This window comes from Podarcis cretensis, assembly GCF_951804945.1.
Source record: "Podarcis cretensis genome assembly, chromosome: 12".
Lineage (NCBI taxonomy): Eukaryota > Metazoa > Chordata > Lepidosauria > Squamata > Lacertidae > Podarcis > Podarcis cretensis.
In genome coordinates this window covers 28,126,111-28,149,967 of record NC_137181.1, presented here as the reverse complement: position 1 = coordinate 28,149,967, position 23,857 = coordinate 28,126,111, and the positions used below count along the sequence as shown (strand labels likewise).

General features: G+C 41.5%; 1 protein-coding gene across 1 annotated transcript in view; it reads right to left on the bottom strand.

Annotated features, from left to right (window-relative positions):
• The window catches only part of VPS50 (VPS50 subunit of EARP/GARPII complex), an 83,661-nt gene that overhangs the window by 6,900 nt on the left and 52,904 nt on the right, over positions 1-23,857 (bottom strand). Inside the window, exons 21-24 of the mRNA XM_079948437.1 lie at positions 19,218-19,339; positions 16,096-16,176; positions 1,315-1,463; positions 178-274 (exon numbers count right to left, since the gene is read on the bottom strand). Coding sequence (XP_079804563.1) covers positions 178-274; positions 1,315-1,463; positions 16,096-16,176; positions 19,218-19,339 — 449 coding nt within the window. The remainder of the gene's footprint in view (positions 1-177; positions 275-1,314; positions 1,464-16,095; positions 16,177-19,217; positions 19,340-23,857) is intronic.

The following is a 23,857-nucleotide window of genomic DNA, read 5'->3' as shown; positions in this document are numbered from 1 at the left end:
CTGGAACGCAAGGAGAATCTGGTGTAATTAACAGCATTTTCTTCCTATGGTACAGGAAAACTTTAGATAAACTGCACAACACATCACTGTGTCATGCAGGTGATATAGCCATTCAGGAGAAATCAATAAATTCAACCCTTAAAAAATAAAAACAGTGGATGTGTGCAGAATCCTGACCTGCGAATAGAACTGCTGAAGAAAAGGTTTCTTGGCTGGAGGCATTACAGCATCAAGATGAGACTGGAGGAACTCAAACTGCTCAGCTAAAAACACTCTGAGAAACAAAAGAGAAAAATCCATAGTGACCTCGGTACAAATATTAGAAATAGTTGTATTGCCTCCGGAAGACAATACAAGAGCCTTTTGGACTAGATGCCTGTCTACGTTGTATCCTGCAGATGCAACTCCCAATATTTTTTGTGATGACTTCTAGCTTTAACGGCTTTAAAAGGGAAGTAGTCAAATTCATGAAGCATAAGCCGACCAGTGGCTATTAGTCATGATGGCCCTATGAACACCCCCCACCCAGCTTCAGAGGTAATATGCTTCCAAATAGTAATTGCTAGGGAACAACAGCAAGAGAGGCCTTCTGCGTCCTGCACACGGTTATCTCTTAAGGACCTGGTTTGCCCCCGACACAAAGAAGACGCTAGACTAGGAAGGCCTAGGTTAGGGGGATCAATTTTTTAAGCTCTTGCTCACTAATTTTATGAACCACATATCTCTGTAAAAAATCTCCCAATGGTGCCAACACTTTGTCTCTGTTACAAAGTGATAACAAATTATTTCTGAATTAAAATGCTACGTTTGTAATGAGCACGAACATAGACAAAAATGTAAACAACAGAACATGGTGAAACAAAGCAGTTGGCGACGCAACCAGGCAACTGAATATAGTTGGAGAAGTTCAGGCGAGTATGTTGTCTGATATGGAGTGGCACTCTCAGGAGGCTGCGGTCCAGCGCTACCCAGTGGGCCAAAAGAGCTGATCTAATATTGATCTTAAAAATAAGATACATTTTTTAAGTCAAAGGGATGCAGAAAAGCTGGGAATGCATCCATTGTAAGCATTGCCACAGACAGAGAAATGTGGGATTCAGGATATATTAGTATAGTCTGAACCATGAATCCCTCGTTTAACCCCAAGCGATTTATGCTGTTATCGTGCACAAAGCATCATAGCCAATGACAGAAAGCTAATGCCACGAAGACCCCACTTGAAGTGGTTCAACAATTGGAGGATGAATCTAAAAACTAATCTGCAAGTGTCCGTCGTAATAATTAGAAAGAAACACGGTTTGACAGTCAACGCACAAGGATTCTGTGGCGACCACTCTCTCTGCCAAGCCATATAAAGTGCTGCCTGATGTCAAGACAACAAGGTGGCTGAGATGGGGGGTTGGAACCTTTTCCTTTCTTTCTTCAACAGCAGTCAGCGTTCCAGCGGCATCCGAGGAGACCTCCTGCAGGGGGTATGGGGGAGAGAGGGAGGAAGGAAATAAGGAAAGCAAGACAGGCATCAGAGTTATTGAAACATGAGGAACACAGCCTAAGGTATTCAGGCAACAGAAACTGGCACGTCTCGTTTCTATCTAGCTGAAATCCAGGGTCCTCTGGGGACTAAACCACGCTATTGCTGAAATTGAAGAATCCAGAAGGCAGATAATCTGACCACAAGAACCCACACAGTTCAATGGGCTTCTAAAGGCCGGGAAGCCTGAGATTTGAGAAGCATAATTAATAAGACAGCTCTTCATCCTCAAGGGTAGCAAAATTAACGTGTTCATTCAGGAACTTTATACTACTCACCTTCAACTCTGCAGCTGTTTTGTGGATAACCGAGGAATCCATTTACTAAGCTATGATTTTGTTAAATCTTGCAAACACTGCATATATACACAAAAATGTGGGGGGGGGGGGTTGGGGGGGTTTAAAGCAATGGCCTTCTGGCTTTGTTCAGCAGGGAAGTCTGTTTCTGATGAAGCCTCACCTTCATGTTATTCAAATGACTACCTAGAAAAGAAACCTGACTGGAATGCATTCATCCCTCACAGCGGAAGAGATTCATCATGTACTAGAATTCTCTGTGGGTTTCTCGTTGCTCCAAGCAAATAAAATGCACAAAGTTTTAGGAAAGAATCAATTACTATAAGTAAGTTATATGAAACCACCAAGATTAGAGGGGAAAGAAACATGGGCAACAAATAAATAACGCTCTCTCGCGGTATTTGGAACAGGGATATATAACCCCAAAATTAATCTGAATGATTTACAGCATAGTAAGTTTTGATAAAGTCATTTTCTGTCCACATCCACAATAAAATGGAAACCTAGATCATATTTAAAGCTCCAAGAGGGTCTATTTTCTGGATACACTACTGGATAGCAGGTGTCAAGCAGATACATATTTCAACCACTATTTTGATTATACAGAATGACTGAGGCTGGGATTCAAATGGCTGTTTAAAGTTACAATCACCTGCACTAGCTCAATGGGTTTCTTTTTTAAAACAAACAAACAACAATGTTTTCTTTGGACAGCTCATCTCACTATACTTCAAACTCCCATTGAATTTCTACAGTGAAATACATCGATGAATGCAGGATATAGCCGCTCAGTGCTTTTTTTCTAAAATAATTTTTATAGGTACTCTCACTTTGACTCAAGAAAATAACCATTTTATAGTTCAAATCGGGAAAAATAAATACAGGAAATGGACAAAAGTACAAAGATTCACAAAATGTTTAGGTGTATGCGTACCCCTGCGTCCCACCCCCACCCCCAGAAAAAAGCATTGTAGCCGCTACTTATTTGTGTGGTCATCTGTGAGTTATTTCACTTTGTCATGAGTGAGAATGTGATCAGAGTTTCACCAAGTGGCCAATCTACTAACCACATTTCAAAAACAGGGATAAAGTGCCAGCGACATTTGGGAACCCTACAGGGAGAGGCGGAGTGATTATAAAAATGGAAGAGGTGAGATCTTATTCCCAGTGCTGCCTATGGATGGCATAGTTCTACCAGCTGAATACTGGTTCCACTAAGCAAACAATGGCGTATGCTAGTGCAAAACTTAAGACACCAAGTACTAAAACACAGGGATACCCTCTAGCATCAATGAAGTGAAATCTTGCAAACCAAGCAAAACTTTGCAGATTTGCAACAACAATAAATGGACCTGAAGATCTAAATGTTTTTAACGTCCAGACTTTTCTTCAGTCGTAAAATATGTGCACCTTCTCTTAACAACTGCACTTTGTCAAAGTATTTATATTACAGCAAGCACCTCATAAAATGCATTGATGTGCTGTCTCCCCTGAACATTAAAAAGATGGAAAGCTGTGCCCTATAAAAACAACATTAAAGAATAAGACATCAAGAGGAGAATAACAAACAAACAAGGTGTTTGGGTCAAAGGGGTTGTTACTGTGGAGAAGCAGGCCAAGCAGTTTGAGCTCAAAGACAACTCTGTCTATTCCACATCAGTAAACTTTTAAGCCAGAAACCTATTTATAAATTAAAAGTGAAATGTGGTTCGTGAGTGAAACACCTTTCGAGTGAGCAACAAATCACCGCACAATAATTTTTTGACTGCTAATGCATAACAAAGGCATTTAAAAAGAAAAATTGAAAATCCATTATGAAACAAAGAAACAGAAGATTGAAATTCTTTAAAAAAACCAATTTCTTTGATATGATTCTCCATGACCAGAATTACAATTTTGACCTTCAGTCTATTGGCTGCTTCAAATTACACTGAGGAACAAGTGTGTGATGACTGGAATAATGTATTAAAACTAAAATTTAAAGTGGGCCATTTTTACCTGTGGCGAATTCAGATGCTGCAAGTGGGACTGTTCCAAATGGCAGTGTGGGCTACTTTCTTACCCCCCACCCCTCACAACGGAGACTGTAGCATGTGCTTGGATTGTGGAAAAGAATTGGCATGTTAGCCTTTCCTACCAACTTCACCCAACTCCTCTCAATTTGCATTGCAGGGCCGTCTTGAGTGTCCCACTGTTGTATATAACCTTCTTTTGTTAATATTTGATTTCACTAAGGTATCTTCCATTAGAAACCCAAAAGGATTCTTGAGACACCTCCAATTTTCCCTGCTTGACCCACCTATCTCAGGAACCTAGGAAGCTGCCTTACAGCTCTCTATTTAGTTGATATACTGAAGGGAAGCGACTCTACAGAATTTCATTAAGTGGTGCTTCCCAGTCCTATCTGGAATTGACCCCAGGACCTTCTGCATAAAAAAGATGTTCTACCACTAAGTCTATGGCCCTTCTCCTAAACTCTGAAACTTTGTATCAGAATGAGCAGCTCAGTCTTGCTGTTGTCAGCATCTGTCTGTCTCGAGAGACAATGGAGGGCACCTCCAGAGGTGAAGTCAAACCGCTGTGTTAGCAGTACCAAGGTGACCTCTCCAGGGCGCAAGCATGGGCAGTGTGCATGGAGGTCCTCTTGGCCTCACTGATGTGGTCCAAAGGAAGCAGAGCAATATGTTTGGCACCAGCTGGGCTGCAGGAGTTACCAGAAGGAGGTGTACAAGGCACCATCCAACCACCTTAGGGACTCTTCTCCGGATTTGAGAAGGGTTTACCCCTGAGTCTTTTCTTCTCCCGAAGACATCCCACAACCATTTTGTCTCTGGGGATTGGCCACAATTCAATGGAGAACTCTCAGCTACTAAGATGACTTCAAGGTCTGCCCAGTTTCTTCGGGATGCCTTTGTCTTCTTGCCTGTGTTGTCCATGGGAAAGGACTTGCTAGAGCACAACAGGTAACGTTCAATTATTTTCCGGGAAGGTCCTCTTGGGCTGCATCGATAGGAAAGCCAAGCATCTCCCTCCCCTCTCTGCAGGGCCCTTCCTTGCATCAAGGGCTGCTCTGAATGAGGCTCTGCTACCCAGAGAAATGCCAACTTTGCAGCTCCTGTCCTAATTCACTGTTGGTGGGCAGAATGCAGGTACTACATCAGTTGAAGAGGCCCCATGTAGCACAGAATGCCATTCAAGCCACCCATGGCAGCAGGGGGTCTATGAAAAAAGGCGAGGTTGCATAGCATTCATGAAGACAGAGCCTTCAGTCCTATACAAGGATTGTGATGGAAAACAAACTTTCCAAAGGTCTGCTTTGCTTGGGGTACAGCAGTTTTGCAATTTTAAAGCCATAGATGTGTCAAGATGACAGTGGCAAATAAACTACATTAAATCAGAGCACCCAACTGTTCGTGGATATTTTCACCAGCATTGAAAAGCCCCACCGCTCTTAGTATTTTTTATGGCTGTATTGAAAGGAGGCAAAAGTGTCCATCTATTGGGATTGAGGTTAATGGCTTAGTCTGTCTTCAGTGACATCAGCATGTAGCCGGATCTCATTGGCTATGAAATCGTCCTATTTATGATGAGTTGGGATTAGGATTGCCCATGTGACTAACAGAAGGTGATGGCAATATGGTGTGTGGATGGGAGGAGTTGCCAGAACAGCAGCAGAGCAATGGGAGTGAAACATATGGGGCGGGTGGGGGGAGAGGAGATTAACATCCACAGAATTTAGGATTCTTTCAAGAAGTATATTGGTCCTCTGAAAGCAAGCTTTTGACCGCCCACCCAAACTGAAAGAGGAGAACATTCAGTGCAGTCCAAGCAACAGTGCTCCAAAGTGACAAATTGATTTGATATAGAGTAAGAAAAGAACAAAGGCAGGCTTCTAGCATCCAGAGACATAAAATTCCTGAACAAACATTACCCATTGACCCAATATGTCGAGGACATATACTGACTGCCTGACCCTTAATGACATTTTGCTTCTTTAGGGTATCGTTCCATGCTTCTACAATAACACTGAGAAAGGTTTTTACTTTTGAGATAGCAAAAAGCAAGTAGGCGTTGCAAAAAGCCTTTCATTATACAGCTAGCATTTGTGCCTTTAAAAAACACAAAAAAATGAGGTGGGGGAGATTTTCTGTCTCAAGTGTTTCCCACTTTCAAAAGAGTGACATTTCCTTCTTTCATTTTCTCCTTCATTGAGCAGGAAAACAAGAAGGACCTTTGAGCAACTGTCAGGTTTACAGGTGCCATTCAGGTTGAAAAAGCATCAAGTCTCAGCAGCTTTTGTACTGTATCACTCCTTGTAATGAGAAAGGAGGTAGACAGATCATTGACTGGTACGTTACAAAGGCTTTTGGAGTATGTAATTTTCACCACTGGCCACAGGAACAAACTTGATGAAGAGCTCCTTTTCACGTTTAGCAGTATTTGTACTACACACACACACACACACACACACACACACACACACACACAAAATCTAGGAATATGAAGCCATCTTTCTTTAACATACATTGTGAAACAAGTGGTAAAATCCAAGAAGTCACAAAAAATAAAACCTAACAGCGGAGGCCCAGACAGATTACTGAACTCACCTGAGATAGAAATTGTTAATCCACTCAACCATACTGAAAATAACTGAGATGCAAGTTGAGCCAACTACTGGTCTCACAAACTAGATTCCAAGTATATAAATCCACTTGAGATTCCAAGTATATAAATCCACTTGAGTTTGGGTCACTCAAGTTATGTGTCCACATCCTACATTTCCCAGGGTTCTTTTTTAAGGCAGCAGGCCTCCACTCACACTGAATTACACAGATGAATGTTAATATGAAAGATTCCTTCTAATAAGTTTGGGTTCAACAGCATGAGACAAGCTTTTGTGGGATAACCAGCCTCATATAACCAACATGTTTAATTAAAGCATGAAGGAAGGGGTTGTGCCATAGAGTAAGCTGTCCTGCCAGGCTTAGCTCACTTTAAGAGAGACTAGGTAATCAAGACCTTGTTCCCCTTCATTCTACCTGAGAAGCTGAATGTGTGAGGAGATCTGAGCTGGCTGCTCCAGTTCAGGACAGCATGGCTCTTACAAGCCACTCTTGAGTTCCTATATCAATAATTTAGTGATTTTAAATCTCTGCTAGGGTCCTCACCAAAGAGTACTTGTCTCAAACTTGGATTTTGGAATTCTCCTTTTATACCTAATTTTTATCTTGCAACCAACATAGCATTTTTATTAATTAGTAGTGAGGACAGCAGCTAGTTTTCTGCTGGAGCTTCTACAGCGAGTCAGACTTCACACACACACACCCTACACCATTTTGCAGCGATCATCTTTAAACTCCTATCCTAATGTTTCTTGTAATGAAGTGTTTCTAAATTACAACAACCACTACTTTCCTTTTGTATCTCCCAGTCGTACAGCCCGGAAGAAATATTCAGCAACTTCTACAAACTCTTGGAGTAAGAATTCATAATGTGGGTTTTCTCTGACTTATACCAGAGAATGCAGTAACCTATTTAAGGTTACATGAGAACTGAGAATTCTTTTAAGGTTCCTGGAAGTCAAAGAAAATTCTACCTTAATAAATCCATAAAACTAGGGCCATATTCAACTGGCACATAAACTAGCCATAAAAAAAAGATTAAAGCTCATTGCTGTGGAAACAAGCTGTTTTAAATGTGCATACAGTCAGTATTTCATACCACAACCTTACAAACAAACAACAGCTTAATAGCCAGAGCAAAAAGGTAACAGAAATTTGTGGAAAGTTAACGAATCTTGATAATTAAACAAGCACATCAGGAAAATACAAAGAACTCAAGCTTCTTAATTTAAATATATATACTTTTTTAAAAAAATTGTCCAGTAGCACCTTAGAGACCAACTAAGTTTATTCTTGGTATGAGCTTTCGTGTGCATGCACACTTCTTCAGATACCTGAAGAAGAATAATTATACAGTATCTGAAGAAGTGTGCATGCACACGAAAGCTCATACCAAGAACAAACTTAGTTGGTCTCTAAGGTGCTACTGGACAATATATATATATATATATATACACATACATACATATATATATATATATATACACACACACACACACACACACATATATATATATCTACTGTGTCAGACCAACACGGCTACCTACCTGAATTCTTAATTTAAGAATGCTTCTTTGAGCATTAATGAGTAGCACAATCTTCTGAAACTTCACTCAGAAGTCAGTCCCCAAAAGTTCAAAGGTACATACTAGCAACTAAGTATTAGTCAATTAAACAATAACAAAGTTTTCTTTAGTCCACTTCCTGTTTTGCCAAGTAGATGACAAAAGATATACATTACTATTCAACAATTCTTCCCACTAAATAGGAAAAAGAGACTGCTACTTTTGTAAAGTCTAATTATATTCAGCCTCGAAAATCTAAAAATTTACATCTGCCTCCTCAAAGGAGTTATCTGCATGCACTTCAGTGCAGAGCCATCAAAATATACAAGCACAAGTACAGGAATTAATATCTCACCCTTCATGGTGATGGATGATGTTAATTAAAGCTTTATTTACTAACCAATGCTTCCCCTGGGCAAGAGCAATTTTGCAAAACCAAACGTGCCCTTTTTATACTATCAGTCCTAAAAGTTGTCTTTCAGTTTAATGTAAAACAATCGATGAGAAAGAAAGAAAAAAGATATGGTTTCAGAAGGACTCCACTGAGAACAATATGGCCTGAGTTTGAAGACACAACTGGGAATAGCAAGAGCTTTTTACCTATATACTGACTAGAGTCCAATTTAACACACAAAACAAACCTGGTGGGTAAAATAAAGGCCACATAATCAGTCTGGGTTCAAATTCTCCCCCTGCCATTGCAACGTATGACAGTACCTGAAACCGAGTCAAACCGTTAGTCTAGCTCAGTACTGTTTACTCTAACTAGAAACAGTTCTAAAAGGCAATGGCGGCTGGTGTCCACTGGCACTGGTGGGCTGGAAAGCAGGGAAGCCAACAGTAGGTGGCGCCAGAGCCAAATGATTGGCGGAGCTGACTAATTCTAGCTTTGCCTCCTCCCTCCTCCCTGTTGGCAACACTGAGCTAAGGAGGAAGAAGCTAACTGCCAGTCCCACCCTGTAGAGTGGTTGTAATAAGAAGGCAGGTAGGCCAAGGCTGCTTGAGGGCAGACTGCAGTTGATAGGGCAGCACCCTAATGGGCCAGCCTATGCTGCTCAAAAGTCTCCAGCAGAAGTCCTTCCTGGCTCTGCTACATAAAGGGAAAGGCCATTAGCAGAGTATCTGTCCGGAACACAGAAGGTCCCAGGTTCAAACCCCAGCGTCTCTAGGTAGGGGTGGGAGAGACCCTTGTCCAAAATGCTGGAGAGCCACAACCACTCAACGTGGGCAACACTGAGCTGCCTTGGCAAATGGTCTGACTCAGTATACAGGAGCTTTCAATTATCTTTATAAACCAGAGATATTGAAACTAGGAGGAGCACAACACTGTGCCTTGCTTTTGAACACCAAAGTACTTGCAGATAGACTAACTCATCAAGCGCTCTACTATATGCTAAAAGCAGTAAAACTGACCATGATTAAAATGAAATTTAAAATGTAATGAAAAATTTGCATCAGTCATGATGGCTACATATGCTAATCAATTAAGCTCAATCATTAAAATAATTAGTTTGTGGGGGAACACATTTGGTACAAACACCACCACCATGTAAATTATATAAAACAATTTATTCTTAGTATCTCAATCACAGCATCTTGTGGTGTTTATTGAGACAGAACAGGCAACCAGATTTTTTCAATGGATCGACATATAATGGGTAAAATAAACAAAGTAATTAGTAGTATATTCGATTTGGCTGCAACAACAACAACAAACGTTTTCACTCCTACAGTAGTCATCCCTTCAATATAAAGTGGTACCTCTGGTTACAAACTTAATTCGTTCCGAAGGTCCGTTCTTAACCTGAAACGGTTCTTAACCTGAGGTACCACTTTAGCTAATGGGACCTCCTGCTGCCACCGTGCCGCCGGAACACGATTTCTGTTCTCATCCTGGGGCAAAGTTCTTAACCCGAGGTACTACTTCCAGGTTAGCGGAGTCCGTAACCCGAAGTATTTGTAACCCGAGGTACCACTGTATCTACTATGATTTTACTTAAAATCCATAAAAGGCCTACATAAGGAAGGTCAGTATTTGAAGGTAATGTGCCCTGATGTGATCTTTCTTAAACTTGCAACATCACCACAAGAAATACATGCTATTCATAGCCATAACTATGTTTGTGGACATCACTGCCAGAAACCCATTCCGTCAGGTCACAACAATGAATGGCCTAACACCAAAAACCCATCAACAGTTACAATTGCCAGTTTATTTTGACATTTCTGTGCCCAGCACTCCACCCTTCATTTTCCATCCGGCATAGCTTGAAAGGATGTTACCATCCATTTAACTTATTTTCAACTCTGGTTGCGATAGATGGCATCCCAAGTTTAGCTCCGAGAACAGCAGACATGTCCTACTTTCCCCCCTCAAAAGTTCACCCTGCAAATTTCCAAATGAGATTTTGGCCATCTCTCCAGAGCTTGGCCTCATGGAATAACTGAACTAAGACAAAATCTTCAACACAATGATCTCCAGTTGTCATTCTTTGCTAAGTAATTTTTTGGAAACTGACAAACTGGTGTTGTTTCTAGGCAAACCAATTGTTCAATATAAAACTCAATATAAATGACTGGACTTGATACATTACTTGATCATCAAGCTGCGATTTACATTTCTGGAATCTGCTACCCCAAAATGTCGGCTGCTCCTTCTGACTCGGAAACTTCACCTAGTTCAAAATGTAGCAGCTATATTACTGATGCAACTAATGGTTGCCAGTTAGTTTCCAGGTCATTTTCCAGGTGCTCATTTTGGGGTTCAAACTCTAAATAATTTAGCTCCCCAATATCTGAAAATACCACCTCCTTCCCTTCAGACCCCCCTGGGGAGAAGGACTCTTGGTAGTTCAAGGTGATGGTGTCCCAGGAGGGGGAACTCTCTGTGGCAGCCCATAAGCTGTGAAATTGGCTCCCCAAAGATGCTTCTGGCAAACGCCCCTAGCCTCTGAGACCCGAGATACATATTTTTCAGATCCACCCTATCTTTGTGACTATAATTTGTTTTAAATAGTTTCAGTGCTGTAGTTTTTAATTGCTATAACCTGTCCTGGGACCTCACGGTGAAATGTGAGTAAGAAATTAAAACTGAAATAAAAAACTGAAGTCTTTCTCCAATGTGGGAGAGGGAAGAAGATATTCAGATGAACAGCTTAAGAGGTGAAGTGACGCCAGAGGTGGGTTAATTACCTATTTTCCACTTTTTTAGAAGGTGCATTAAAAGAATTAGACCCCCTTATCATTTTCTGTATTTAGAATTAAATTCTCAATCCTTTTCCTGTGAACAGATGACCTTAGAGTTATCTTAATTCATAAAGAGTATGCCAGACTCCCTCAAATCTAAATGTAACAGGATCCAAAATTGCTTTTGTTTGATGCAACTCATTACTTTTTTGCCACTGACAAAATTGATCAAGAATTTGCCTAACTTAAAAGCAAAATTAGTCTTATTACAGTTAATGGAGCAATTCACAGTCAACACTGAGCAGGAAGCCATCCAAAATACAGTTGGTCAAAAAGGTAATAGCTAGACGTCATTGCCAATGCAAGATTTCTCAGAAAATTAAGGAATAGAAAGAATAAAGGATCACGGCATTTTACATGCACAAATCTTTCCTAGAGAGCTGTAAAGTATCAGTGGTAACTTTCTGGTTTTTTTAAAAAATCTGCTACAGAGAACAGCCTAGAATCTACTAAGATAAAGGTAAAGGGACCCCTGACCATTAGGTCCAGTTGTGGCCGACTCTGGTGTTGCAGCGCTCATCTCGCTTTATTGGCCGAGGGAGCTGGCATACAGCTTCCAGGTCATGTGGCCAGCATGACTAAGCCACTTCTGGCAAACCAGAGCAGCGCACGGAAACGCTGTTTACCTTCCCGCCAGAGCGATACCTATAGATCTACTTGCACTTGGACGTGCTTTTGAACTGCTAGGTTGGCAGGAGCAGGGACCGAGCAATGGGAGCTCACCCCGTCACGGGGATTTGAACTTCTGGTCGGCAAGTCCTAGGCTCTGTGGTTTAACCCACAGCACCACCCATGTCCCTAGAATCTACTAGGAAAACTTAGAAATGCCATAGTCAAGCATTCAGTGACCCAATTCTAACTTGACGCTATGCCAAACCATGGCTTAGGTTGAACAAGTAGACTGCTGGAGCAAAGCTCCCCCAGTCCTGTTGGAGCTCTGCTACTCTGAGCTAGCACTACACCCAGACCCAGACTTGTGCTTTGTTTCACTCCAAACAAAAACCACAAGCCAATAAACCAAAGATTATTTTTAGTTTACCACTCAAAGTTTATCTGAAGCAAACAAGCCATGAGCTGCCTGGCTATAGATGCAACATTAAGCCAAGTCATGGCTTAGTCATAGATGCTGTGGTGGCAGCAGGACCAAGGGAGGACCTCGGCACTTACCACCTTCAATGCAGGAACCTGCATATGTGCTTGGCTCCCCCTAAGCCATGGTTTGGCTTACCATTATGTGCAAATGGGGTCGTTAAGCCTTCTGCTACCCTCAACACTGGTGCATTCAGGAAACTGTCAGAAGGTGCACATAGACCCTGCTTCCTGATGGTCTGCGGAACATGCAAATGCCACTGCTGGAGAGACACAGAAACTGGGAACAGGGAAGACAGACTCACCCCCCACACACACACACATGTACAGTATACACATGGAGAAATATAGCAGCAAATACTTTAGGAATGGCTTGATAGTCCAACTTGTTACCCCTTGGCAAACATGGCTCATTGTGTAGCCTTCTCTGTAGCAATGCCTTGGTTTTGAAAATTCCCTTGCCCTGGTGGCATGAACAGTCACATCCCTGATGAACATCTGTCACTACTTAAGACATTTTTACTCGCCCAGCTATGGATTCTTAAATTTGAACGCTGTCAATTTTGATAGGTTTTCTGATCTTTCATTTCCTTTAGACTTTATGGGGAAAGGTTTCCAATTCTGATCTTGTAAGAGCAGTTCCCCCCCATTAAGCATGTACCGCATAAGTTCACTGTAGTGAAAAACAAACTAAACGAAAAACAAATAAGATTTTCTCTCACATACGGAAAAAATCAAGGTCCATCTTTCTGTTTCTACCCCTGGAAATCCCATTGCTCTGACAAGCTCCTCCGCTTACATATTAACTGCTCTCATTTTTGTTCGGTCACAGAAGTAAAACTGTACCTAGGCTGAAACACAATATATAGATTAAATATACTGTGGGAAGTAAAAAAAAACCACCTTGGTGAGTACCTTTTAGACCAGCCTTCCACAACCTACTGCCCTCCAGATGTACTGAGCTACAACTTCCATCAAGTGGCTGTTACCAAGCTCAGTTTTGGAAGGGGGGGGGCGGGTAATGAATCAGCATGCATAGTGAAGGTGATCACCCCCCAGAAACTGTGGGATGAAATGGAAGGAAACTTTGCTCACATAACCAAAGTTACTTGAATAGAGACACCAGGGATTAAACACAGAACCCTCTCCGGAAAAAGGAAGCCGCAGCTTCCCCCATATGGAAGTTTATGGACTCTTGCACTGCTTTACAAAGCACTTTTATCACATGGGTTTCACAGACCGTATCTGTGAGCAGGAGCTATCAGGAATCTAGCATATCTGGTTACATATCTTTCTTGGAGAATCCATCTTGGTTTTCAATTCCAACGTGTTTTCTATATGTGTCTGTCCACACCTGGGTTTATTATGAAACCACACCCATTGAGGGGGGTGAGGGACTATATCAAAACGATCTCCAAATTAACATAAATAAAGCCAATCCAAGGTTGCCAGCAGCTCTATGTTGCTTGAACCAGGAACTTGGTCTGTTCCCTAGTACCATTCTATTGAAAGCAAACAGCAGTGCACCAGAGCTGGTAAATACCATAATTTGTCACCCTCTCAATTGAGGAAAGCAGCATTTGCCTGGTTTTATTGATCTGTTGCATTTGTGGTTTCCCCTTTCAGAAGGAGCTTCATTTCTTAACCACCTGGGTTGTATTTATTTTCCAAGTAAGGTCTTCACTGAGATAAACTCCTAGGAATTTAAAGGAGTTTATCTCAGTGAAGACCTTACTTGGAAAATAAATACAACCCAGGTGGTTAAGAAAGCGCAACAGAAACTCCATCTCCTCAGAGTCTTGTGGAAGAACAATGCCAATCAACATCTGATGATCTCCTTCTACGGGTCAACAATAGAAAGTGTCCTTTCATACTGCATCACAGTGTGGTATGCTGGTTTGACATCATTGATAGGAAGTGCCTACAGAGGGTGGTGAATACAGCACAAGATATTATGGGCTGTCCCGTGAATCCACTGGATGAAATAGTGGAAGAATGTTGCCTTAGGAGAGTGAGGAAAATTCTCAGGGATGATTCACACCCTGGCCGGCACTTTCTTGATCTCCTGCCCTCAGGCAGAAGATACAGAAGCATGATTAGTCGCTCCAACAGGGTAAAGAACAGCTTCTATCCGTGGGCTGTTAGGCTGCTGAATGAAAAGATAACAACAGGGCAACTGACTTTCGGGTTTGGTGGGTGTGCGTCAGTAAATGAGGGGAATTAAGACTAAGAGAGCTGAGTGGAGGGTGCTCGTGTAATCTCACTGTATACAAGTTGTACAAGTGACAATAAAGTATTTCAAATTTAACCTGCCTAGTTAATTCCATTGCAGAATGTGAACACAGAATTGGTACCACATTACTTATCAGGGATATGCGCTTTTACGTTCTTTCAACAGTTGACAGGATAAACTGTGGTTCTTATACAGTAGATTCAATTCTTCCTGGAAGGAGGAGACCCATATATACCAGCTGCTGACATAAAAGAGATGCAGTGTATCACGGTGGTATGAATAATGTCTTAGCTAAAAACAACAACAGCCAAATTAGGTTGGTGTTTGGCTATAAAAAAAAGGCACACAAACAAATAAATCAACATCTATCAAATATTTCCACTGGCAGCTAACATGCTCTCACAGGACGAGAGATAGATGGCAAGGCAAAAGTGGTTAGACTGACTTTTGGGTAGCCATTTTAGTACTGTAACATACAGCTTTTATAATCACACTTGAGACCAGACCTTCTATTATTAATAAAACATAGTGCACTGAGTTTGGAACAAATGCCTGCGATTCTCCACTGGAGAAAGGGGGAGAGGCAATTTCCATCAATTGCTCCTGCAGAACCCCATGCTCCAGGGGACCCTGGAGTTCCAACCCCCCATACACACATAGTTGTTCCAGGGGGTCAGTGGCCTTCTGTAACAGCGTGGGAAACTGGAAACAGAAAAAACCTCTGGACTGATGGTTCCTACTAATGTGATTCTGTGAAGGTACCTGAGTTGAAGTTATTAGGCTTTATTTCACATCACTGATACCAATGAATGTGGGTATCACATCGTGAAACACAGAGAGCGGGAACTGAACTGTCTCATGTTTGGTCTCTCCAGGCTTATAATCACTAAAGGGGCTATGGCCGATTGCTGAAACCTTAGGCCCCAAAGAATGGGTATCTTCTGGAGGACTGTTGAGACAGGATTCACGGGTAATGCAAGTGCTGTGAAAAAACAGGCAGTGATTCCTAAAGGGATGATCTTGTTGAATGCATGTTTTTTTAGCTTTCCATCTTTAAAAGACATCTTGATGGCTTTGCTGAGGTAGGGGTATGAAATACAGGATAAAATCCCAATTATCATTGTAGGTTTTCAACCACCACCGTTTCACCACAGACAGTCTCATGCTGTTTCTGAAATATACACAGGCATCAACTTTGCCAAGTTTCTTTATTATTGTGGATCACCCAGTGGTATGGGTCAAGAGGAACCAACTAGAGGGCCTAACTGGCAGCCAGAGCAGTCAAGCCAGGATTGGTGTAATATGCTCAAGCCGTCTTCCTGGCTGCTGAACTCTGCACCAGCTGAAGTTACTGAACTGTCTTCAGAGCCATCTCCACAAACCATGTGTTGTTGTAATCTAACATGGATTTAGTGCAATTACTCAGGATGGTGTACATCTGGTACAGCAACCAATGCAAAGCAGAAATTGCTATTACTCTTCCATTTCAATTACTCAAAGTCCTACAACTTACCAGATCAATCAGGCTCTCCTGTATTCTGTTTAGTGTGGTTCGAAGCCGGCTGCTGCTGAGTCCCAGTCCTGTCGTTTCAAACTGGAAGTGAGAGGGAATTCTAAGCAACACAATTTGGATAGCATACAAATAATACAAAGGAATTTTCCCATTTGACTACATTCCATTGCCACATTGGATAAAAGCTCAGCGTGACATGGTATTTCAATCAAAATAAAAAATGGAAAAAGAGGTGGGATGGGGAGGGAAGGCAGCAGCAACACACCCAACATTGCACTCATATAAAAAGAAAAACTAAGTTTCATACACTAGAACGACCACACACAATTCGTACCGGACACATGAATTATCCACTGTATTAGGGGATATTTCCCCCCCCCCCCCAGAATACTTTATATTGCACTTTGGGAAGCCATGTGCTTTGTATTCTTTGTGAGAATGGCATCAAATGGCACCAGACACCTTTGCCACATGAAGAACAAATTTAATGTAAATCAGAATGAAGAACTGTACTTGCTACTTAGTAGCAATTACCTTTGTGCTCTAAGATAACTAGTTACATAAGGAAGATTTCCTTTTGAAAAGATTCAGTGAAGTTACACCTACACAAACATTTGTGATTATGAATCAAGCAGAAAATGTTCCAGTGTCATGGTTCACAAAGACCCAAAGCCATTCCATTAAAGGAATGAATTATACTAGCTCATCCTGTTGCAACTTACCACATTTTAAATTCAGTGGGAATTATAAGAGACCCAGACAGAGCTGCTCAGTTGACAAAACTATAGCGCGAGAACTAAGAAACATACATGCATTTCAAGGGTCAACTTCAACCATATTGTCAAAATATGGGTATGTGTTTCACACCAGGAATACATTTGTCAGTTCAGGAAGACACTCCTTTGCTTTGGATTCAACAGAACAGACCTTAACTATCATTCAAAAGCCACTCAAGCTAATGTACCTGTGCATTGGCCAAGTTACTCCCACTGGGTAAGTGGCTTGAAGTAAACAAATGGGCTTGAATGATGGAAAAGGCTGAATATTTTAAATAGCGTGCATCTGTTACAAGGGCAACTGAATATGGAAGAACACTTAAGGCAATCTGTGTTTCTTTATAGCACACACATCTGCAGTGTGCGGGCTGAGATGACAGACTTTCACTTAGAGAAGTTTACAATAAAATTATTAATGTCTTCGGTCTTCAAAGGTTCAAAAACATTTCCTTTTCAATTTAGTGGGGTTGACCCTCCTCAATGGTATCCCCAACACAGGCAGCTTATTGCGAGAGGGGGTTTGCACTCTATGGCCCTCAGGGTCCTCTCCAACACTACAATTCTATCATTCTTTTATTCTACTGGCCTAAAGGACATACCAAATTATTATTATTATTATTATTATTATTATTATCAAAGTTGTTTGAGGTCTTCAGAGATGCTAGATTATCATATCATCTTTACAAGAAGGCTAAATTAAATTCATAGACCCTTTTCGTAAGCTGTATGTTTCCCATGGGAACTGCTCTTCAAAAAGCCAAACAATAAGGAACACTACAGTAGGAAACACAATGTTCAAAAATCCAACTCTTGCGCATTTACCTGCCTAGCACTGTGTTGTTCTCTGCTAGATGTGGAAAGTGTAGAACTGGGTAAAAGCTTTAAAATGCAAACAGGAGGTGTAAGGGGGGGGGGATAAAGAAAGAGCAGCAGAAACAGCCAATGAAAATCAAGTCAGTGTTAAAAAAAGTATTTGCTGTTCATCTCTGTAAACAACCAAATCTCAATGTTATTACTCCTGCCAAAAAAACAGCCCTAGACAATTTGGAACCATGTGTGGATCTGTCAAGCAAATAAATGACTGATTTAGGATCCCATCCTGTTAAAGCTCGTGGGGCACTTGATTCTAGTATTTGCATTGCTTCTGGGATTCTTGCAACATGGAAAACATTGTTCCTTAGTACTAATATTCTGAACATACCTTTCAGATTTGCAAGTTATAAATGAATAAACAAATGATCTGTGGCATGTGTGAAATGTATCCAGCTATTTAACACCTAGCTTCTCAATGCTGCGAGGTGCCTTCAGATTTGAAGCGCAGAGTGGGCACCGCCCTATATTCTTCTCCTAAAGGTAAAGGTAAAGGTACCCCTGCCCGTACGGGCCAGTCTTGACAGACTCTGGGGTTGTGCGCCCATCTCACTTAAGAGGCCAGGGGCCAGCGCTGTCCGGAGACACTTCCGGGTCACGTGGCCAGCGTGACATCGCTGCTCTGGCGAGCCAGAGCCGCACACGGAAACGGCGTTTACCTTCCCGCTGGTAAGCGGTCCCTATTTATCTACTTGCACCCGGAGGTGCTTTCGAACTGCTAGGTTGGCAGGCGCTGGGACCGAGCAGCGAGAGCGCACCCCGCCGCAGGGATTCGAACCGCCGACCTTTCGATCGGCAAGTCCTAGGCGCTGAGGCTTTAACCCACAGCGCCACCTGCGTCCCACATTCTTCTCCTAGTGTTATCTTAAAAGGAGCAAGAGATCTTGAGGAGCCTCATCCCTCCTTTATACACTTTCAGTCACTGTAAGCAAAACAGCAGCATATCCCAGTACTGCTTGGCACTCACATGCCATTGATTTCCACTGGAACTGTAGCTTACTATGTCCTTATTATTACCACACAGCCACTACCCTGCATGTCTCATCCAAATTCCTCTTATTAGTCTGCCTGTGGGCAAGCTTGTGTAGGGTTGTTGTTGTTATGGGTTTTTTATGAGGGTTTCTTTCCTTGGTCTTGTTGTGACATATTGAGAGAGCCCCCAAGTTATAGGAACACCATATCTGAAAAGCAATTAGCTGAACAAAATGAATTATTCCAGCAAAACCTTCATCTTCTCTCTCACAATATCACAAACCAGAAACCAATTTTTCCGTAATCCTCAGATTGTTTCCTCATAACAACTTTTCTTTCTCTATGACACCTGGGAAGCAGAGATAGGTGTAAACCCTCACACAGACCTTATACCATTTATACTTCTAGAATTGCAAATTAATATTCCAGCTATCGCTACCCCCTTATACTATTCCCCTTCACCATCCATGCACGCACACTGATTAAACAGCAATGTTTACTTACCGTGTCATTTCGGCCAAAAAACATATATATTGCATACATGTAGTAGTCAAAAAGCTGGGACATGAAGTGGATCACATCAAATGCAATTGGCTTCAAGATGTTCATCATCTGCATGTATTTGCCTTCAAAGACAAAAAAAAGAACACCACAAAAAGTTCAACTTTCCATGCCATGTTTGTACACTGATGTCAAACCAGCTTTTATACATACTTATTATTAGTGAAATGCCCATACTGTACTGGTGATTGGTAAGGTGAGTACGAATGGATCCTAGAGGACTGAGTGTCTGTGTGCATCCCATGAAAATACAATAAACAGACTTCCGGAGGCGGCGCGAACGGCAATGGCTGCCCTCTTCTAACTGCGAAGAGGGAGCTCCGCGGAAACGGGTCGTCCGCTACGGCGAAGAGGAGACCCACATCGGAAAACCACAGGCAGCAAGAGCCTGTGGCCGTGGGACTCGGCGGGCGCCAGAAGCGCCCCCCGAAACGGAGAGGGGACCTCGTAAGGGGTCTCTGAACATGGAGGGGGTATCGCGGCGCTGTGAGTCGATCGCTATTCCCATGGAGTGAAGCCGCATAGCTGCTGTCGGTGAGCACTGACCTTTCTTCCTGGAAACATCCAATTTTGAAAAGCAACAACCCGTGAGTAAGAAAAGACAACTGGAAATAAATAAATTCTTATAAATTCGGCCGAAAGCGGAAAACGTAAACAGGAAGTCCGTCTTCCGCTTCTGTTTAAGATCTAAAGCAAAAGACTTTGATGTTTGGAGCCTTTGAAGAGGCGTTAAAAACAACCAATCTGTGCATCCATTGAAGCTGCTTTCAAGCTAAATCAGGACTTAACTTTTTTAAGTGACTTATTTCTTTTATGGACTGTGTTTCACTTCTTCTCCTGGAGTTTACAACTTTATTGAGAACCCAGGTAGTGGAGCTGCCTGATTAACAGAACTGTCAGAGTGCAGATTTGGATACTTTGCAACTTGGGCTTGTTACAATCTGAGTCTTTGTGAATTTGCTACACTGAAACATCCTTTCTGGCACTTATTAGAGACATTGTAGTGCTTCTTAAATCAACTCTGCCAACTGCAAGAAAAGTTGAAGGTTCTTTGGAATTTAGAGGGGCTGTAGAAATTAATTGGACTTTAACAATTTGGCTTTTTCCCTCAAGACATATTTGAACTCCCCCTAGAGGTCTTTGGATTTACAGTTGTATGTGACTTTGCTTTTTCTTTCCCCTCCTCCTATTTGACTGTTTATTCTCTGGGCTGCTGGATTCTCATGGGAACAACTTAGTTTGACCTTGACTTGTAGACAAAACTGGAATGAGTGGCACTGGAAGAACAAGGGCGGCTAAAGCGAAAGCTAGACAAACAACTTTAAATTTAACTTCACAGCCGCGCAGATCATCTGTTCCTACTGTTTTGCTGCCAGAGGAAGAAGATACTGAGCAACTACAGCAAGAAGATATGGCTGCAGGAGGAACTGGCTCAATATTAGAGAAATTTTTTGAAAAACTGGAGGCTTTGGACAAGAAAGTGGATGAACAGTCGGCTAAGCTTGATCAAAACACAGCCAGTGTAAATAAATTAACTGAACAAGTTGCTTTGAACACTCAATCAATTGGAAGGTTATTTGAGACCACTGCAGAAAACCGCAAATTGGCCGAGGAAGCCAGCCAAAAAGTAGAAGAATTAGAACAAGAGGTAAGACCACTGCACAAATTGGTCGGTGAACAGCAGGCATATTTGTCTATGATTGAATTGCGGAATCGGGAAAATAATCTGAGATTGAGGTCGATACCAGAACTTGAACAAGGGAATCTAATTGAGTTCCTGACAAAAGAATTTTCCAAGTTTTGGCCTTTGGAGGAAGAAAAGGACTCTAAGATTGTGACTGCCTTTAGACTTGGAAGAGTAGCAAGGAAAGATAAGCCCAGAGACTGTTTGATTACCTTGAGATCTAAGGAGGAAAGAGACAAAATATTAGGCCTACACTACGCAAAGTCACTGGATATTTCGGACAAAAGAGTTGAAATTTACAAAGATATCCCGAAACAACTTTTGGACCTTAGATCCACCTACACTGAACTAGCAAAACTGCTGAGGAGTAACTCAATTGTTTTCAGGTGGGAATTTCCCCAAGGATTATCCTTTACCTTTAGAGGGAAGAAGGTTAAAATTAAAACAGCCGAGGACAAAGATAAATTTTTGAGGGCCTACGGAGAGAACCTTCAGAAAGGGATTGAAGGACCTTCAGGGTTTGAACCACCACCTGTACCTGCACCTTCGGGATCTGAAGAACCGGAAAAGATACCACCACCAGAGGAATAACAGATTTGTTCAGGATGTCTCTGCAACTTCTGAGTTGGAACATTAATGGCTGTAATTCCCCGGAAAAGAGGAGAATTTTTCACATATTGAGAAAAGAACAATTGGACATAATCTGCTTGCAGGAAACGCATGTGACTAGGCTCCATAGAAAAGTGTTAATAAATAAAAGATTAGGCCAAGAATTTATCTCTTCGGATCGAGTTAAGAAAAGAGGAGTGGTGATATATGCAAAGGAGAGCCTGTCACCAAAATTTCTATTTAAAGATGAGCAAGGAAGAATTTTGGCAATTGAAATACAAAATCAGGGAGAAAAGTTTTTGATATTAGGAATTTATGCACCAAACGAGGGGAAATCGGAATTTTATAAGAAGTTGCATGAGATAATGCTGGACTATCTGGACTATGACAACATCATCATGATGGGAGATATGAATGGGGTGGCATCAACCAACATGGACAAGTCTCAAAGCCAAAACGTGACAAAAGACGGCAGACTGCCTAAAACTTTTTTTGAAATGACTGACAATATGGACTTGATTGACATCTGGAGGACAAAGAACCCCCTGGGAAGAGAGGGAACATTCTTTTCTGAAGCCCAACTGACATGGACAAGAATTGACCAAATATGGATAACTAGAGGTCTGGCACCTAAGACGAGAAAGGTGGAAATCTGCCCAAAGACCTGCTCCGACCATAACGCTGTAAAGATGGACATGAGACTAATCCCAACCGGATCCTTCAGATGGAAGATGAATGACAACCTGTTTAGAGATCAGGAGATTACCAAAAAGGCCCAAAAAGCTTTGAAGGATTATTTTGAGATAAATTTGAACACTACGGTGGAAAAAAGAATCATCTGGGATGCAAGTAAGGCGGTCATGAGGGGGTTTCTGATACAACAGAATGCTGCAAAGAAAAGAGCTCAAAATGAGAAAAAAGATAAGATTTTGGAGAAAATCAAAGATTGTGAGAAGAAGTTAAGAGTGAAACCGAAGTCAAAGGAGATTTTGAAAGAAATTAAATTTCACCAAGCACAATACTCCAAATTGATAAATCAGGAAGTGGAGTGGAAAGTTAAGTTAATGAAACAAAGATCATTTGATTCGGCAAATAAATGTGGGAAACTGCTAGCATGGCAGTTGAAAAAGAGACAAAAATTAAATACGATCACTAATCTAGAGATTGAAGGAAGAAATATTCAGAACCCAGTGGATATTAGGAAGTCTTTCCAGAGATATTTTAAACAATTATATACCCAAGGGCCGCAAAATGAGGCGGAGATAAAACAATTTTTGTCAAAGAACGGATTACCAAGGTTGTCTCAAGAAAACAGATCAATCCTGAATTGTAAAATAACACCACAAGAGATTGAAGTTGCTATTCAGAACATGCAACTGGGCAAATCCCCAGGGCCTGGTGGGCTTACCTCCAAATATTATAAGACATTGAAAGATCACTTGACACACCCACTAATGGAGGTTTGCAATGAGATTATGGAGGGGAAGAAAGCACCGGAAACGTGGAAAGAAGCTTTCATCACATTGATACCCAAATCAGAATTGGAAAAGACACAACTTAAGAATTACCGCCCCATTTCCCTTCTCAATGTGGATTACAAAATTTTTGCAGACATTTTAGCAAATAGATTTAAAAAGGTTTTAAGTGAGGTGATCCATAAAGATCAGGCAGGCTTTCTCCCAGGAAGACATTTGTTTGCTAACACAAGGAATATTATTGACATTTTGGAACTTCTGCAAACAAATATTAATACAAGAGCAGTGTTAATATTTATAGATGCGGAGAAGGCCTTTGACAATATTTCTTGGAAGTTTATGAAGAAAAATTTGGAAGGGATGGGAGTGGGACGGGGATTTGAAAATGGGATAGATGCAATCTATTCAGAACAAAAGGCCAATTTGATAGTTAACAATGTGGTGACAGAAGAGTTTAAAATTGAAAAAGGAACACGACAAGGTTGCCCTATTTCCCCTCTGTTATTCATCTCGGTCCTGGAGGTGCTCCTTAATATGATCAGAGGGGACCGGTTGGTGGAAGGAATCCAGGTCGGAGCGAAACAGTATAAACTTAAAGCATTTGCGGATGACCTAGTTTTGACTTTACAGGAGCCAGAATCTAATACAAAAAGGGTATTACAATTGATTCAAGACTTTGGTCGGGTGGCGGGATTTAAACTAAATAAACAAAAAACTAAGGTACTGGAAAAAAATTTGACAACTTCAGAGTCAGAGAGGTTTCAGAAAGAGACAGAGTTAAATGTGGTTAAAAAAGTAAAATACTTAGGGGTGAA